The 20,141-nt window shown below is 34.5% G+C and overlaps 1 protein-coding gene across 37 annotated transcripts in view; it reads left to right on the top strand.

Annotated features, from left to right (window-relative positions):
• The window catches only part of ctnnd2b (catenin (cadherin-associated protein), delta 2b), a 140,489-nt gene that overhangs the window by 57,826 nt on the left and 62,522 nt on the right, over window positions 1-20,141 (top strand). For 26 of the 37 annotated variants that reach the window (NM_001365617.1, NM_001365616.1, NM_001193651.2 and 23 more), the window contains 3 exon segments: window positions 3,330-3,364; window positions 6,067-6,183; window positions 17,770-17,936. In NM_001365617.1, the coding sequence (NP_001352546.1) occupies window positions 3,330-3,364; window positions 6,067-6,183; window positions 17,770-17,936 (319 nt within the window). 37 annotated transcript variants of the gene reach the window in all.

Raw genomic sequence — 20,141 nt, 5'->3', positions numbered from 1 at the left:
TAGGATGAAAACGGTTCATGCTTGTTTGAAAAGCAGGTCGACTCACTCATTAAATGGGGGGTTCGTGTAAAAATGCCTTGTGGCTCATCTCTGTTGCTCACTCTCCGGGAGCCTGTCTCTGTCTAGTTATTGTTCATGGAAGAATCGGTGATGAATGGGTTTTAGGAGAACAACAGCGTGGCCCTATTAACATGTGGCGTTTTGTTTTCTTCTGCGATTTGTCACCCCCCGCACAAACATAGGCAGCCTCACCAAAATGAATCCTTACACACTCGCCGGAAGAAAATCAATAGAGTGATTTAGCAGCTGCTGTAAGGCTCCAAGGACAATGGGTGAGCATTTAGCCTCCTGATAGAGTTACGGGTAAGGCAGGAACGCTGTTTACCGTGCGCTGACGAAGCCGGTCAATGATTAGGGGTATGTGGCTCCACGTTCTTTTTCCTCAAGCCTTCATTTCCAGTCAATCCATAACCATCAAAACTACTGTTTGTGTGTTTCACCACAGAGATGATACTTCATTGATCAGTGAGTTATGTGATTCAGAGGGTGCACAAATAGATTTATGAACTTGATGGGGAAACAGTTTCATAAGGAGTTTATGGTCATCAATGTGTTTGTGTGATGATTTTCTGGTAACAAATTAATTTAAAAAGAACAACATTTATGTATATCAGGGGTGTCCAAACTCGGTCCTGGAGGGGCGGTGTCCTGGAGAGTTTATCTCCAACTTGCTTCAACACACCTGTTAAGAAGTTTCTAGTATATCTAGTAAGAGTTTGATTAGCTGGTTCAGGTGTGTTCAATTAGGGTTGGAGCTAAACTCTTCTGGACACCGGCCCTGCTGGACCGAGTTTGGACACCCCTGATAAATATTCGAGAACCAGACAGAACTGTAATATATTTTAGTTTATATTTAACAGTTTTGTCTGGTTCTCGAATCTGATTGGCTTATAGCTGTGCAATATTCTGCCATATCAGAACTCATACAGCCTTCTCACCCTTCTGTATTACTCCCCCTACATAGAGTGACAGCAGACCAATGGACTCACTACATTTTGAAAAATATTGCAGCTGTTTGACAACATAATGTACTTTTGCTACTTTTTAAGCAAGAATGTAGCTGTTTAGATTGCATCTTTGCAGTTTATTTTAAAATATTTGTAATTTCTGTGATACAGCGCTTAGGCATCCATCAGCCTGTAATACTGAGTAGAGCAAAGACGGTTGATGTTGTCCATCCACAGGAGACAGGGAAATACTGGGAAATGTCTCTAGACTGGTGGCATTTAATAATATAAATACAGTTGAAGTTAAAATTATTAGCCCCCCTGTTAATTTTCTCCCCAATTTTTTCAACACATTTCAAAACATTTTCAAAACTAATTTCTAATAACTGATTTATTTTCTCTTTGTCACGATGACAGTAAATAATATTTGACTAGATATTTTTCAAGACACTTCTATACAGCTGAAAGTGACATTTAAGGTTTAACTAGGTTAATTAAATAATTATGCAGGTTAGGGTAATTAGGCAAGTTATTGTATTATGATGGATTATTCTGTAGACTATCGAAAAAAAGTTAGCTTAAAGGGGCTAATAATTTTGTCCTTCAAATGTTTATAAATTTTTTTTAAAATGCTTTCATTCTATTTGAAATAAAACAAATAAGACTTTCTCCAGAAGAAAAAACATTATCAGACATACTGTGAAAATTTCCTTGCTCTGTTAAATATAATTTGAAATATATAAAAAAAAAAATCAAAGGGGGGCTAATATATATATATATATATATATATATATATATATATATATATATATATATATATATATATATATATATATATATATATATATATATATATATATATATATATAGAATTTAGAACTTGCATAGAAATATAATATACGGCAATACATGCAAATGACTTACATAAAAAATTCATATTTGATATGTCATATACGCTATAAATACTTTGAGAAACTGCAAAATGGCCGCTTTTATGTATTTGTTTTTTCAACCAATCTATTTTTGCAGTATTTTGAAATATATGTTGCATGTATTACATATATTTTATGTAAAATGTAAATATGAACTTGTATAACATATATGTAATTTAGTCTTTTTTTTATTTAACTGAATTTAAAATACTGTAGTTTTTTTCTTAATTTGTCATAAGAACTGACAACTTTATTGAAAAAATGTTTTCAAATAAAAAACAGCAGGATCGTGCAGTGTACTTTGTGACTATGTTTGGTCTTTGGTGCTGTTAAAACCACCACATCAAACCTGAAGCTCTTTTAAGAAATAATAGTAAATCACATTTTAAAATCGCAAATCCCAGTTTTGATCAGACAAATCGCAATTAATTTTTTTTCTCTAAATCATGCAGCCCTAATATAAAACAGCTTTTTAGTGTATATATTCGTACTGAACAAAGGATATGAACCAGAGGCTCTGTCTATGACATCATCACCATCGACCAGTGGTAGTTCAAATGTGTTTACCATTCAAAGCAAACTTTTCCATTAAAAAAACATACAGTCGTTTAATCTTCCTAGTCAAACATTTGAAGTAAAATAGGGCCCTTTTCTCTTTCCATGTGACATGCTTCTGTAAGCAAATCAATGTCCATGAAGAAATGGTTCACTGAATCTTAGCCATTGAACAAATTTGGGATGAATCGTGAGCTAGCCCCCGTCATGCCTCACCTCTCTGATGCTCTTGTGTCTGTTTTACCATAAAATCGGAAGCTTTTACAGAAGACCAGCACCCTATTAATGCCAAGCGTTTAAAAAGTATTCAGCAAGCATGTATATAGGTGCCCAGGTACTTGTGACCACAGCAAATAATTTAGCAGGTAGTAGGTGTAGGATTGTAGCATGAAAAATGAAAAACTGTTCAAAAACTATTCAAAAAAAGTTCAAATTGTGATTCTTTAAAGGGATACTTCAGCTAAAAATGAAAACTTTTACTCACAAGTGGTTCAAAACTTTTAGGAATTTCTTTTTTGTAAACAACAAAACATTAACTCAATTCATTCTTCAAAATATCTTCCTTTGTGTTCAAGAGAAGAAAGAAACTCGAGCAGATTTAGAACAAGTGGAGAATGAGCAAACAATGGCAAAATGTCAACACGATCTCACAGCAATTCGTAGCTTTTTGATTTAGTGGCTAATTTGTATGAATTTGAAGTAATTATGAACGAAACTGACAAATGTAAAATACGTATGTTTCCTCATGAGAACAGGCTGCAAAATGTTTATTTTTGTCTTTAAACTTTACATTGATGACGATGCATTTAAATCTACTCTGTCTTTACTCTTACAGTTCTGCAGATGAGAAGTTTCGCTGGAACAACCAAGGTAACTGAACTGTTTTCTTGCTTAATTGAAGATTTTGCTTGCACCTCAGCCTATCTTTTAAAAATCTGTGATCTGAAACCTTACAAGAAAGTGAATGTTGTATGAAGACACCTTCTGAAATGCGTTTTGACAGTTGTCATCATCTAGCAGCCCACGTGGTTAACCGTGCATGTCAGAGAGAAACATGTTGACTTTTGACTTTATTGATTGTGCTACAGCAAAACGTTAGCTAAAGATGACAACCTCTGCCTTCCAGAACATAAAACACAGAGGAGATTGAAGAGCAGCAGCAGTGCGGTGCATGAATGATTCATGAGCTTGCGGTCACGCCACACTCTTTAAAATACTGGGCTCTTGATGAAGCATCAAAACAAAACCAGATTAAGCATCTCATTTTCATGCATTGCTAGTTTGGAAAAAGAGAAAAAAGTATATTTATCAGAATTTTTTTTTTTTGAAAAGATGCATTGGTGGATATCACATTGTATATATTTCACAAATAATGTATGGATGCCGGTTCTTGGTGGTTTTTGTGCATGTTTATGGAGTCTGTTGTAACTAGTTTTAGTTTTGTTTAGCATAAGCAGCTACAGTACCTAATGTTGTGAGAAGGATAACATTAAATATATGTGTGTGTGTGTGTTTGTGTGTGTGTGCGTGTATGCGTGCATGCATGTGTGTGTGTGTGTGTACAGTATCTAGGTTATACAAGAAAAACCAGTAGTTTTTTTTTTTTTTCCTTGTGGGGACATTTATATTAACTAGAAATGTCTCATATGTGGTTGACAAGGTGGCTCAGTGTTTAGAACTGTCGCCTCACAGCAAGAAGCCTGCTGGTTTGAGAACTGCTTGATCAGTTGGCATTTCTGTGTGGAGTTTGCATGTTCTCCCCGTGTTGGCGTGGGTTTCCTCCGGGTACTCCGGTTTCCCCCACAGTCCAAAGACATGTGGTACAGGTGAATTGAATAAACTATATTGTCCATAGTGTATGTGTGTGAATGAGTGTTTATGGCTGTTCCCTAGTACTGGATTGCAGCTGGAAGGGCATCCGCTGCATAAAACATATGCTGGATAAGTTGGCGTTTCAGTTCAATGTGGCGTCCTCTAATGAATAAAGGGACTAAGCCAAAGGAAATTGAATGAATAAATGTCTCAAATGTGCTGTTATGATTATTGATCTGGTCTTAAAAGAACATTGCCGATTGTACAGGTTTTGTTTGTTATAGAAACATGATTTGAATTAGAAACTGTAGATTTATAAGTGTAAAACATTATATATATATATATATATATATATATATATATATATATATATATATATATATATATATATATATATATATTGTATATTGTGTATGTATATATATATAAATGGCATTGTTTATTTTATGACAAACCTCTAATGGAACACTTCACTTTTAAAAAACAAATAAACTGAGGTTAAATAATTCCACATTTTTAAATCCATTCTGTGAATTAAAGGAATTCCTTAGTATTATTTGTTCTTACTATTAGCACCAAAGGCTTTCCATGTTAGAAGGTCTTGCTTTATGTTCAATGGTATAAAGAAATTCATCAAAGTTTAAAATTATTTGAGTGTGAGTAAATGGTGAGGTCATTGTTGGGCGAACTACTCTTGTATCTCTTTAAAGGGGACCTATTATGCAAAAATCACTTTTATAAGGAGTTTAAGCATGTTTTTTGTGACAACATTTTTTAAATACAGCCAGTTTCTCTAATCAATATTTTTTTTATGATCACACTTCATGAAAACAGTCGGTGGAAACACTTTAATTGACAATCTCTCGTTGTACATGTCATCAGAGGAGGAAAGCCCCGCCCATTAGTGACTATCTCTCCCTTATAGACCCTTTTCACATTTCTGGGTTAGTATTGGAAGGCGCCTTAGTTGGGTGAACCTTGAGCGCAGTGAATCAGAGAGTACAACAAATAATTTTTTACAATTCTATTTGCTGAAGTAATAAAGAAAAATACCAAGATAGTGCTCCCAAGCCTTTCAGTAAAAGAAAAAAAATAGTGTGAGACTGATGATGATGTTAAATGTACTGACCTTCCCCATAGACGCTGCATCAGAAATACTTTGCACAAGTGGTAATTCGTGTTTTTAATTTGATGCAAAGATGATATAATACATTCATAAATGCATATAAATGTTCATACTTAAAAAAAAAAAAACTGTCAAAAACTTTCAAGGATTTAAGATTATGATGACCGTTAATCTCGTCGTAACAGTCTGGTGTAAAGGGTCCATTAGCATAGACAGCCCTGAGTGAGAAGCAGCCTTTTTGAATCTGCTGCAAAATGATACTAATGAACTAGCTCCGCCCTCTTTTTAAAATAGGGCGGTCATCAAAACAACACAGTTTGGATCCAAGCCTAAAAAGGGGCAGTTTCAAAGAGTTATAAAACATTTTTTATGAGCTTAATCTTCACATACACATTCTAGGGACATCAGAGACTTATGTTACATCATTTAAAAGGGCCATAATAGGTCTTCTTTAAGGACTGTTTACCGAAAAGTTCTTTGGGGAACCAAAAATGCTTCTTCTCCATCATCACAGAGAAAATATTTGTAAGACTGCTTTTTTATGCTAATTATTGTAGGGAGCTGCTTTATTGCTTGCCATTAGTTGCATGAAAAGCCTGCTAGATGAAGTTTCCTTTTGTGTCTCTGTCCACAGACGGACAGAAGGATATAGAGGAGGAGCTCACCACAGGCCTGGAGCTTGTAGATTCCTGCATCCGATCTCTTCAAGAGTCTGGGATTCTGGATTCACAGGAATTCACTGCAGGTGAAAGTAAGGAGCATTTTTAAACGCTTTAACACTTTAACACAATTAAGAAAATACAGAGGCTGAACAGTGTTAATGACTCCTAAATATTCTGATCCCGCAGAGTTGTGAAATTAAGGTGAATTGATTGAAAGCTGAGGACTGTAATCTACGTTCCCTAAGTGTGCTTAGTTAGAAATGCATGTGTAACAGCTCATGTGGGTTTGAAGGTGTTGAGTGTATCTACATTAGCTTGGTATATTCTCTAGCTTTGTGAAATTTATCAGTGAACCTCCCTATACTCATACCAGAGGTTATTTCTTAGTTTCAAGAAAGTATCAAATAATAATGTACATCGAAAAGCATATTCACCCTGCAGAGAATATTAGATTTACCTTGAACTGATGAATACATGAAACAGTTCATACATTTTTAAATGTTTAAAGGGGCTGTAGTGTTAAAAATGTTACCACATAATCTAAAACGTGGCTCATGTGGACACATCAAATTTTATTTCTAATGACATTATCAGCCTGAGTACACTCTAAAAAATAAATGTTTAAAGTAACAGAAAAAAAGTGCTTACTGTGTAATTGACTTGACCAACCCTGAAAAAAATATAAATATTGTTTTTATTGATATGCTAAAATATTTTAATTTGTTTGTGCTGATAGAATTTTCATTTGGGATGCTTCACATGCTCAAAAAATAATGCTTAATATCTTAGACCCCAAACCAGCACAAACGTTCGTTTTTGTTACACAAGCGTAGCGTATGGCATAGTTTTGGGGATTTTTTGTTTTTATGGGATGCCAACCTCACGGAGGTTAATTTCAGACTACTAAAAAGGTCAGTCAAAGTCACTTGCTGCACATCAAGGTCCCACTATTCAGTTAAAATGTGTAAGTCAAAGAAAAGATTTGTGCAAATTGTGAGCTACTTGCAGTTTTATTAGAATATACAATCATACAACGGGTAATTCATAGATTTTTTTAATGTTTGCATAAGATTATATAAATAACAGTTCTAATAAATAAATAGGGTATTCCAGGCCATGCTACTATTTTTGAACATCTTTTTGCTTGACATTAACTTTATTAGGTGTGGCATGGTGGCTCAGTGGTTAGCACTGTCGCCTCACAGCAAGAAGGTCGCTGGGTTGAGTTCCGACTGGGCCAGTTGGCATTTCTGTGTGAATTGTTCATGTTCTACTCATGTTCGCGTGGGTTTCCTCCAGGTTTTTGGTGTCCCCCACAGTCCAAAGACATGTGGTATAGGTGAATTGAATAAACTAAATTGGCCGTAGTGTATGTGTGTAAAAGTGTGAATGGGAAAATATCTAATAGGAATTTTTAAAAATTTTTTGACAGATATTGCAATTGGGATCTGATTTACGATTTAATGTTGTAGTCAAGTTTCAGCTTGATAATTTGTAAGCTATGGCAACAATTCTTGGGTTAAGTTGTGGCTGAAAGGGAAGATAAAGGGACTAAGCCGAAAAGTAAATTAATGAATAAAGTAGTCAGATAATCAGGTGCAGAAATTCAACATGATATTATCTCAATATTTTTAGGGGAAAAATGCATCACAAAGTTTTTGATCCACCATTACAAGAAGTGCCACCTCATGTACTGCGGTAAACAGTAGCAGAGCAAGGCTGATAAATTAATTCAGATCTTTTATTCCTTTAAATTAATACCGATACTTGGCCAAATCGATAATGTAACGCAGGGACAGATTTATCACAATTAATCAGCATTTCGATATTTTATCCCACCCCTATATCATTAAATAATCAAAAGTAATGTAAAATAACACTGTGCATTCTTCATTGCTGATCATCTATAATCACAATTTCACATTGCACATCCTGCGATGTGACTATTGCGAATGCACACATTGAGCTATCGATGCTAAAAGATATATTGTGCAGCCCTAGTAACTATATTCCAAAACTTAAAGTGATAATTAATCCAAAAATGAAAAGTCTTTCATCATTTACTCAACGTGAGCACAAACCTGTTTGAGTTTCCTTATGTATTGATAACAAAATAAGTCATTTTGGAAGTCAAGTTGGAAACGTGTAACCATTCACTTCCATAGTAGTGCTGTGCGATTTAGGAAAAATAAACAAATTACGTTTTTTTTTTTTTTTTTGACAGATATTGTGATTACGACTTGATTTACGATTTAATTTTAAAGTCAAGCTTTAGCTCGATAATTTAGTAAGCCGTGGCAACCATTCTGTAACAGCTCCTATAAATTACCTCTTTTTGTTTGGTGTCTGGGCGGTTCATTCCTCTGTGGCGACCCCAAGGGGACTTAAAGGACTAAGCCGAAAAAAATAAAAATAATTGAATGAATGAATGTTTGGTGTCTGTAACTTTAAAACCAAAATATTCCCATATTACAAATGCTGTTTTTCTTTTACATTAATTCGTCTATTAATAACGTCATAATCCCTCTTACAAGCGCTTTCCTGTTTGTTGTCTTTTTTTTTATTGTGGATGTAGTTCGATTGCGCAATTCTGATTGAGCAGAACAAATGTGTGCTCACTCAACTAGCTAGTAAGTCTGTCACACATGTAGGCAGCAGTCACACATTTGCTCTGGGCGGGCAGGATAAAATAATGTATATATGTTTCATATTGCAGCGTCTTGCAATTAACTAATCGTAACATTTCAAAGTGCGATTCGGTTTGGATTTATCGCACAGCCCTAATTTTATAGTATTTTTTTTTCCTACTGTGAAAATCAACGGTTACAGGTTTCTAACATTTTTTCTAAATATCTAACTTAATAATATTAATAATAATAATATTACTAATAATAATAATAATTAAAGGAAACTTATAAAGGTTTGGAATCACTTGAAAGTGAGTAAACAGTGAATAACTTGTCAATTTTAATTAAACTATCCCTTTAACCACATGAAAAATTGAGCAAACTGCTAAATAAATCACCATATATGTATACACAGACCCTTAATGGTTTATAATGAACCATCCAAGACACATAAAGTCGATTTTGTATTTATTAGCTGTAGTGGTTCAACCCTCTCTGTTTGTGAGTTATAAATAGAATTCAGCTGAAATATTCATATCGGCCCTGATCTAAAATGCAGGTCATAGAGTGAGGAGATAAAAAGCCCACTCCCCAAACAGATAAGTGACCAGCCACCTGGACATGGACCGGCTGCTGCACAGCCATCTCTGTGGCAGCAAATGGCATCTTAAAATGTCTGAGACGCTTGGCTTGAGACTGGAGAAGAACCAGAAGTCTGATTATGGATTTATGAAACTTCCAGTAAATGCACCTCTTTTTGAATCTGATAGTGGCTAAAGTGGTTATAGTAGTAAACTTATATCAGTCGGGCGGGCCACTTTCTGATATTACTGGGTCATCTGAAATTACTCATCTGAAATGACCCAGTTATCATCTTCAATTGTTTTGAAGTCACTCTATCACATAGTGTGTGTGTTTGTTTGTAAGTGTGTCAGTTTATGGGAAGTCTTTTCATAAACCACAAGCTTTTTTCTTCATCTTTTTCTTGGCCTGATTTTTTCAAAGTACTGGTATATAAAAGATATAAGGTGTTTCGTATATCAGCTTGTTGTGGCATTTAGATATTTGTAAACAGACATTATTTCTCCATCAGGCCTTTTTAAACTGGCACATCTTTTAAGAGATGCAACATTTTTTTTGGTGCTGTCAAAAGTCCACAGAGGAGTAAAAAACATGTCTGACAGTGCGGCAGTAAGCTTTGGTGAACACGACGCAAACCACACACCATCATGATCGACTTTGCAGGCTGTCAGAGATTAAACGGCATTTAAACCTGTCTCTGTGCATACAGATGATGTGTAGTGCTATATGGCAGTGATTTCCACACCAGAGTACAAACCACAGGAAATACTTTAGCATGGTATGGGGGAACATAAATTTAGATTTTGCTTTGTTAATCCTGTAAAACTTATGTTATGACTTTAAAAAAAGAGCGGCAACTAACAGTTATTTTCATACTTGATCACTTAAATAGCATTTAAAAATTAGGATTGAAATCAAAACTAACCATATGATTATGTATTCTTTCATTGAAATCTGAAAATGCACTTTCTGTTTTTTTTTTTTTAAATTACCTATGTTTTAGGCAGTGTTGGATAAGTTGCTTTAAAAAAAGTAATCGATTACAAATTACTGACTACTACTAGAACATTGTAATCTGATCACATAACTAATTACTTTGTTGAATAGTAATCAGAATACTAATTACTTTACTTTGAAGTTACTTTTTAAACTTAAAAATATACCTATAAAATACTGCAGCTCTTTCAGTAATTTTATATTCCGTGAAAAACATCACAAAGCGTTGATCACAGCAGCTTGACGCTTGACATATTTAAAATATTTAAAGAGTTCACCCAAAACTTAAAAACCTCTCATGGTTAGACATTTAGCCTAAGAATTTAAAAGAAGACATTTAGAAGAAAACTAGATACCTGTAACCACTGACATCCATAGTATGCAAAATCACTGCAGTATTTGGAAGTTCTTTGTTTGTCTGAAGTAATAAGTCTACTGAAATGTGTATATTCCAAAGTATAAAGCTGATTGGTCAGTTCTTGGCACGTGACTCGTGGTTTTCAACTGAGTGCACTTGGAAAATGCAAGCGCGTGCAATATGCGCTCTCAGTATGCATGCATGCAAAAGACACGATACGTGAACGACCCCATAAGCAGCTATGCTTCTCTTCACATTCAGAAAATACCTTAACTCCTGTTCCTGCAGAAAAATCCAACTTAGCCTTTTTAGGTTGAGTTGGGCTGCTGTGTTTTTGTGCGCGGGTGTCTTCCTAAGTAACGTGTATTTAGAATGCTTTCTATTCAAGTGCTTGAACAAGTTGCTGGTTGAGTTGAAAGCCATTGAAAGATCTTTAGAGACTGGACATAGACTGAATTTTACAGCAGTATTTTTGTTTTTACGCTCAATGAAACCAAAGTAATGTTTGTATTTCCACTTGAAGAAGCAAGCCCTCTCGTCAGCAACCATTTCAGCTCGCGTTCTTTAGCAATTTAAAAGTGCATGCTTAATAACTGACACTGCAGCAGAAAATGTGATTTAAAAGAAGCATTTTTTAATCCATATTTGTAACATAATTAACACATTTAAATTGACTTTAGTAAATGTAATCAAACTACACAAATGTAAAATTTAATTTGTTACATTACTGCATTCCTCAAGAATGTAATTAGAATTCAGTAACACATTACTGTGGAACGTGTTACACCCAAATCTGGTCTTAGGTATTGGGTGTGGTTAACATACTGTATTACGTCCCTCCAATTGTCAGTTTTGACAACAAATAGAAATAGTGAGAAAGCAGGTTATTTTTCATAAAATGTCTATTTAATATTCCATTTCTCTAGGAACTGTGTCACAATCCAAAAAAAAAATGTTGCAGCTTCCGGTTCATGTGGACTTTAAATGAACTGAATTAAAACATTTGTGCTTTTTCAAGTGCACATTTTTATTAATATGTTTGGGTTTGGTAAGGTTTTTTAAGCTTCTGGTGTTCCGCAAATCTGCATTTATTTAAATCTTATTTAAATTTTAAGTAAATTAAGAAATTTAAAAGACATTTTCTCTTTCAATATGTCAAATAATATTTCTAATCTTTTACTGTAAATCTTTCTGATATGATGATTTGGTGCTCAAGAAACATTTCTGCTCATTAATGTTGAAAACAGTTGTTGAAAACCTATTTTGTTTTCTGGAAAACATGATCATTTGTTTAGGGAATTTTTTATTTGATAAATAGAAAGAACGGTATTTGATTTTGTAAATGAAGAGTTTAGTTGCAAAAACCTGTAAATGTCGCCTGAAATGTTCTCCAAAAACCAGAATATTTTTCAGCCTTCTATGTTTATGTTTAGATATTTCACTTTAAAGGCAATGAAAAAAAATTATCCATCACTATAAATGTAAAATTACTAAGCCAACAGACAAAAGTTAGGGAAAAAATGCTAATTTAAGAAGAAAATATCAAATGGCTTTTAGAGGTTTTTGCATCTAAACTCCTAAAATGTATTTACTGTTTTCAGTGCATCCTTGCTGATAGCACCATTTATATTCTTTCAAAACGTTTAAATAAAAATTTATATGACTATATGAATGTTCACTATGCAATGCAAGCAGACTTTTAATTAAATATGGTCAAAAACTGCAATGAAAGTCAAACATATATATATATATATATATATATATATATATATATATATATATATATATATATATATATATATATATATATATATATATGCACAGTTGTTCTGTGAATTTTTAAATTAGCTTGAAATACTCCTTCCAGGAAGGTCTTCTTTGAAGCATTCATACTATTTAACACAATCTGAATTTCATCCTGTTAAAAGAATCTGCTGAACAAACTATAGATAAGTTCACTGGTTCTGCTTCATTTGATTTAGCCAACAGTGTGTAATATTTATTTATTATAGTTTTAAAGTCAATCAAATGTGTCTGCTTTGATAATGTAACATGGCAATTCTGATAACAAGTGAAAGGGAGCACTTTCTAGAAGTACTCGTGTCTTATTTATGTGGTTGTTAGGGACAGATTGTAAGACACAGAAGGAGAGGAAATCACTGCTATATGGTACAGTGTCAAGCCGATATCACAGGAGGGCTGAGCAAAGAGAAGGGACTGCCATTTCTGCTCACGCTGACCCCGTTTTCCTAAATGTGTGCTCACTGAGTGTCTTCCAGCAGTGATTAATTATGCATGCCTACTCTGTCCATCTACTCACTGTGAGGCTTGAAATAATGAGCAGAATAAAGAAAAGTAAAACAGAGAGAAGTGCTGTGAATGGAGGCTGGAAGACAATGAAAGAATATGAGATGAAATGGTGAAGTAATTAACCAATTTTGCAAAGGTAAAATGAGGTGAGGGGAATTATATGGACAGAGAAGAAAGGCTAATGAGATTTAAATCTCCTCAAGGAAACACTTGAGCTTGAAAGGAGGCAAAGGAAATAAAGTTTGATGTAAGCTTAGATTTTTAGGCTTCAAATTCTGTGGAAATGTAATGTTGTATTTATGCTGCTTTGACATTATCATCACAATCATCATGGCACTAGATTACAGTTGGCAGAACACAATAATCAGCAATCACGTTGAAGGAAGTTACAGTAGCATAGTTAAACGTATGACAAGACCAAGGGTGTGTTCGCAATTTGCATGTTTGGTTTGTTTGAAACAAATTTGGTATGTTCCACCATTAGTGCGGTTCAACTGAAATATGAACACAGCCCATATCTAAATATATCACATATCTAAACAAGCCAAAAACAGGGCAAGATGTGCTCGAGCAAATCATAGTGCTTTTTTTTGTTCATAGTCACAATATTGCTCATTACTGCTCAGAATGGCATCATCTTTCTTGAAGTAGATCTTTATTTATGTGTTGAGGAATTCTTTTGATTGCTTTGACTTCTTAACTGACAAAAATACCATTGCATGTATTCACATACAGTGGAGGCATTTAGCCCAGCTTATAGCATAGATTTGGATGTTTGAAAACGGGGCTTGACATTAACTGTTTCGATCACCAGCCACTGTGGCTAGTAGATTTCCAAATTTACTAGCCACTCGCCATTTTCACTGGCCACAATTTAGCTGTTGGGAAAATATGTTTTATATACATACATTTGACTGTGACATGCTAAAATTACTTGTGTTATGTCCAGTGTGTGTGTTGTTTTTTTTGTGTGTGTTGTGTATGAGCTTGCTCAATGTGCATGAGCAAATGTGTTGTCGCAAGGGCTTAATTTGTGCCGGATTTGGATCCAGATCCAGATCCGGCACCTCTAAAATCTGATCAGACACCTCATTTTATCAATCCTTCTCCTCAACCGTCCTCGTCCCCTGTCCGGTGGTCACTTAGATTTTTTTTTCGCGACTCCCCAACCCTCTTCTCTTTGTACCACGACACCCCTCCGCCATCCAACGCCCCCAATACCACCTAATCCAAAAACCCCACACCACATTTATCCGCGACACCTCTCCATCCTCGGAAAACATGCCGGGTCCTCTACCTCGATCTGTTCCCGGATCTCACGATTCACAAATTAAGCACTGGTTGTTGCAATGCAATTAGTTTTTATTTCACATGACTTTTCAGGGCTCAAAATTAAGGATTTGCCAAATTTATCTCTGACAACACCAAAAATAAATAAAGTATTATTTCTGAGCCACAAATTTTGCACACACTTTCACACTTAAAAAAAAAACGACATTTAAATAAGAACTACTGTCATGTATCTAAAATATGCACAGTAATCTGTCTTGGTTAAAGGTCCCAGATCACTAGTTACAAATGAATGGAGGGTTAATCTGCTATTAAAGCAATGTTTTTGTAAAGGATGATAATTAAACTATATTAACAAAAATAACTGTAAGCAAAAGAAAGCAGGTAAAAAAAGCATACTGCGTGTGATAATGAAAGCATAATCAAGCACACAGTAAATATTAACCTTTTTAATAATCTGTTCAGAGAATAATTCAAGCGAAAGCAGTGACCGCTGCTGCTTACAAACGATATATTTTTTAAAAAAATCTTGAGCTCTTGAAAGCAACAGGAATGTGGGTGCACGATCATTGCTTTTTGTTCAGTCTATTTTAAAGAAAACCGATCGCACCAGTTGCGATTCCTCTTGTCATGATTGCTTTGCCAAAGTAAAGGGGATTGAGCACGCTTTTAAACAGTCACGCGCATCACATCACCTGTTCGCGCAAGTGATCATCCTTTCATTTGGTATTCACCTTCTTTTTTTTTTTGCTCAGACGAACACAGTTATTTTTGTCAGTAATGCTGCTTCTTGTTTCTAAGATCACATTTGCATGAATATTGGGCCATCCTTATTTTGCAATCATGCTTTTAAGAAAACTACAATTTCAAAAGTATTTTCAACCAGCCAAAATGGCTAGTGGGAGTGTCCGTTTGACCCATCTAACCAGTCACCGCTGAAATCTTAGCGCATGTTAATGTCAAGCTCTGTTCATAAAGTATCTTATAAATGCATGCTTTGTGTGTCTTCACCTTAGAGTTATAAGATTCTATCTGACATTTTTGTCAAAATTTAGTTATTGACATATTCTTTTTAAATGACAACTTATTTACATTATTAGTTGTTTACATTTTAAGACTTTTTATTTAAAAAACAAATGTTACACACATACTGTTTTTTGTTATGTAATGCAAAAACTAAAGCTCATTATGTCAAAATCATTTAGAACGCAGATAGAACCTTATAATTCCAAAGTGACGATGTGTGTCTTATTATCACTGTTTTGATGGTTATTTGAACACAGGGTACCCATGGGGTTTTAAAAAGTATTAAAATACATTTTTGGCCCTTAAAAAGTATTAAACAGTCTTAAATTTTGTTTCATTTTTGATTCTATAAGGTAAAGTTGTATGCTAAATTTTGCCTAAATATTTTCTCAAAATTGGGGGGCTGTGTAGGGGGGAGATTGGGGGGAGATGTCGACCAATTTGGCATCATATGATGTATAATGTGAAACATTGCGATGGACGATGGCAATGTTGTCGTAAGCGGCGGTGAATAAATAATTTATGAATAATTAATTTATTCATAACAAATTAATTATTTGTAACCTACTTTTCAACTACCTGACCCACGTGATCTTTGTTTTACCCATAACCAAATTCTAAATAAATAAAGATAAGTTACACATAAATTACCACCCGCCAATGACTTTTTTTCACGGGACTCTGGCAAAAATAACGCAGAGTGATGTGTGTCATTATAATGGCGTTGACAAACTTGGTTGGTAAAAAAGGTGCACAACCGACAGGAACCAACCTACAGTATCTGAGGTTTTCACTAAAATTACTAAGTACAAGCATGAAAGCAAAAGATTGAAGCATCGACTGAGGCTGTGACACATTACCTAATACCTGACAAATTACCTGTTAGATAGACAAGATTAATTAAATATCACGATTAAAACTACAGTGAGACGTGGTCCAATGGTACATTCTTGATAAAATGTTCGACTTGCACTGCTCTCTGGGGTTTTGCGCTCAAAGCACCCGCTGACTGCCTGGAGCTCAGACATGTGCAGGTACAGTATACTGTAGCACATGCTTGTGTGTGTGTGTGTGTGTGGTCATGTGGTGTGAGTTTTTAGCAGTATATTTGTGGATGGAGAGCCGACGCCATCCAGAAATGCTAAATGAAATGCCAGTGTGGATGTGGATTGTTTTAGTTCTAAAATGCAATTTTAAAACTAAGAAATATTAAACGTGGCCTAAGTGTGTATTTTTGCGACCGGGTTGCTGCTGCGACAGGGGCGGGGCGATTGATTGCGAAACCGGCTCAGCATCATGATGTCTGTCGGCCATCGGCGATGGACAATGACATCGTCTATCGACCCAACCCTACTGTGTAGTTTATGAAATCGTTAAAATCCTGGAGTTCCACAGACACCAATCAGCATTTTTATTCTTTATATGAATAATGTTTTAGTTTAGGATTAGTTTCTTACAATCAGTATTTAGTAAATATACTGCACGTTAAAAAGTCACCAATGTTACAAACCTAAAGTGGTGGTCTTAAGTGAGGTCTTAACATGTATGGAAAGAGTATTTAAAAAGGTCTTGAAAGTTACTGAATTTCACTGTCTGATTTCAGTAATTACTCTGGAACAGGTGCAATGCCTTTCTGATAGCTTAGCCAAAATTGGTTCATGCAACAAGACAATGATCCCTAGTAAACTACCAAATCTACAACAGAACTGCTGAAAAAAAGACGAAAACCACAGTCCAGTCAAAATCCAGACCTCATCCTTACTGAAATGCTGTGTTAAGAGCCGTGCAAAAATCTCTTAAACTACGGAAAGATCTAGAGATGAGGTCGTAGAAATTGTTACCTCAAGTAACTATTGCTAAAAGTGGACCTACCTACCTATCTGAATCATACAGTGTCCTAAGTTTGTCACCCATGGCTTTATTTTTGTTACCTAAATAATGACACGGTGTGAGATGTTATGTGGTGACACAAATTTTAATGCACAAGGACCATATAGATTTGTTAGAGAAGAGTGTTATTAAAAAGCGCTATTGAACTTAAGTTGTTTCCTTTATTAATTAAACAATAATGACTTGAATGAGTTACAATAACTGGTTGACCATCACCTAAGATATAGAAGTAATCTGAACATTTTAATCAATATCTGGGACATGTCATCGGCCAGAAAAACACGTGAAATGGTTCATGTCTGAAAATAAATAGCCTATAAATTCTTTTTAGTATTTGCCGCTGTGCACATCTCTACAAAAAGAAAATCTGAATAGCCCTAAAAGGCATTCTAAAAGTGTCTAGTTACGTTAGATATCACGTCTAGTGTAAATGCTAATTAAACCATAACCAAATGTATAACTTCTATTACTTTTTTGGGTCCAGATCAAACGAAACAAGTAAAGGAATTGATGATTGTAAACACACCCTAAGAGTTCAAATCTTAGCTGATCAGTTTCAATCATGTGTTTCTTTCTCCCTAATTTCCCCTTCACAGGACCAGGCATCCTCTCTCAGAGTGCTCTGCAGCTCAATAATCAGGAGGGCACCTTTCCCTATCCAGTCAGTTACCATAGCAACCAGACCCTGGCCCTCGGCGACCTGTCGGCCTCTCAGCCGCCTCGCAGTGGTCAGGTGGGAGGAGCCTTACATAGCTATAATCAGGTGGGGATTCATCGCTTTGGAAAAACCTGACACTTTTAAAGGAATAGTTCACCCAAAAATGAAAAATTTACACCATTAATTGACTTGCCCTTTACTTGACTTGCTATTTAAACATAGGCAATTCTTTTTCTGTAGTATAACAGATTTTTAGGTGAATTGGTTATACATATAATGCAAGTTAACACTGTGAGAGTCAAAACTTATAATAAATAAATAAACAAATACATTTATATATAAATAAAATTAATTAATAAAATTTTTGGGTGAACTATCTCTTTGAACCAGAGGTGTCAAACTCAGGTCCTGGAGGGACGCAGCCCTATACAGTTTAGTTCCAACCTTGCTCCAACATGCTTACCTGTAGGTTTCAAACCAGCCTGAAGGACTTAATTAGTTTGATCAGGTATGTTTAATTAGAGTTGGAACTAAACTGTTTAGAGCTGCATCCCTACATGAACTGAGTTTGACACCTGTGTTTTAAACCATATGAACAGAGCCCTGTTTTTCAAGAAGATCCTTTGGGGGAATTCACTAAGAACTGCGTCCACTATTTATGACATTTATGTGCATGAATCTTATTTTTAAGCTATGGTTTTTGTCCTATTCTGAAACAAAAATGTTTTACTTTTCTTTTGAGGACAGAAAAAACTGGTTTAGCCCATTTTCATCAATAGTTCATCATGCTTTATTAAATCTAGTCAGTTTTACTCTAAGTAATTACTCTAAGTAATTTCACAATTTATTTAAATATTTTATATATGAAATGGTTTTATAAATATTTTCTACAGTATTAAATTTAACAAAATAAGAAATGCACTTTTATGTTTATCTTCAAAAGCTCATACAAGATTTTTTGTTCACAAAACATGCAGCAAATAAGCAATATAGACATAAATAAAGAAATTACATTAACTTTAGTTTCTATGTTTCATTGACTTTTATTTGTGGTTATGTTTTATTAATTAGATCTCTGTTTAGTTGAATAATGACAATGTTTTTCTAATCCATTGCATCATTCTAATTGAGATAAATTGTGGGCATGTTGTTTATTAAGATGTAAATTAGTATCACAATTTGCTAGAACTAATACAACAGAACAATCTAATTACAATAATCAAGAAGTTGTGAAGTTGACTCCTTGAATTCTGACACCATCAATTTTAATCATCAATAAATTCATTGTACATATGCAGCCATAGTTATACACATATACAGTTGAAGCCAGAATTATTAGCCCCTTAGATTTTTTTTTTCTGTTTTAAATATTTACCAAATGATGTTTAACAGAGCAAATAAATTTTCACAGTATGTCTGATCATTTTTTTTTCTTCGAAGAAAGTCTCATTTGTTTTATTTCGGCTAGAATAAAAGCAGTTTTTAATTTTTTAAAAAACATTTTGAGGTCAAAATTATTAGCCCATTTAAGTTATATATTTTTTTCGATAGTCTGCAGAACAAATCACAGTATGCAATATACATATACAATAACAATATAAATATACAATAACTTGCTTATTTAACCAACCCTGGGGTGCGTTTCCCAAACATAATTTGCGGCTGAACTATCATAGTACAAATGCAAAGTTTGGGAAAAGAACAATGAAGTGACGAGTGTTTCCCAAAACCCGTAGTTTTTTCTGTCGCAGATCCATAGCTTGAACCACATTAGTTATGGCGTAAAACTCCCATAATGATGGTCTAAACGGGGTGGTAACAACTTTTTTAAAGAAGAACCCCATAATTTCTTATTCTTATTCTTAAGTAGGATATTGTTTATTTTTATTTAATTGTTTTTTTAGAAAAGTCTACTTTTACAACCTGACACATGCAAACCACTGCAGTAATGTTTTAACCAACAGGCCTATGCCATATACAGTACAGATACTTAATAAATAACCTACTATACATTTAAACCGTTAACGTATGTTATATATTTTAGTTTTCACAAGCTTTGGAGACGTAATGTAACTTCCGCTTTTAAATAATAGGTCACCTGTAGCTTTTGTCATAAGCCACGGCTGCGTTCAAAATTACATCTACGAAGGGAGTGCAATTGTAAATATGAAGATCACTAAAACTAAGTGAAGTTTATTCATAAACTAATTTCGAGAGGATCACGTGCTTATGATTTATCACGTCCAGTCTCGCATTTGCTAATCACTAATCTTCCAATCATATGAGCCCTAAGGCACCATAAATAGTCTA

The sequence above is a fragment of the Danio rerio genome, chromosome 2 (genome assembly GCF_052040795.2).
Source record: "Danio rerio strain M-AB ecotype USA chromosome 2, GRCz13ab, whole genome shotgun sequence".
In the NCBI taxonomy this organism is placed as follows: Eukaryota; Metazoa; Chordata; class Actinopteri; order Cypriniformes; family Danionidae; genus Danio; species Danio rerio.
The sequence above is the reverse complement of the archived record's forward strand: the minus strand, read 5'-3'. Positions and strand labels throughout refer to the sequence as shown.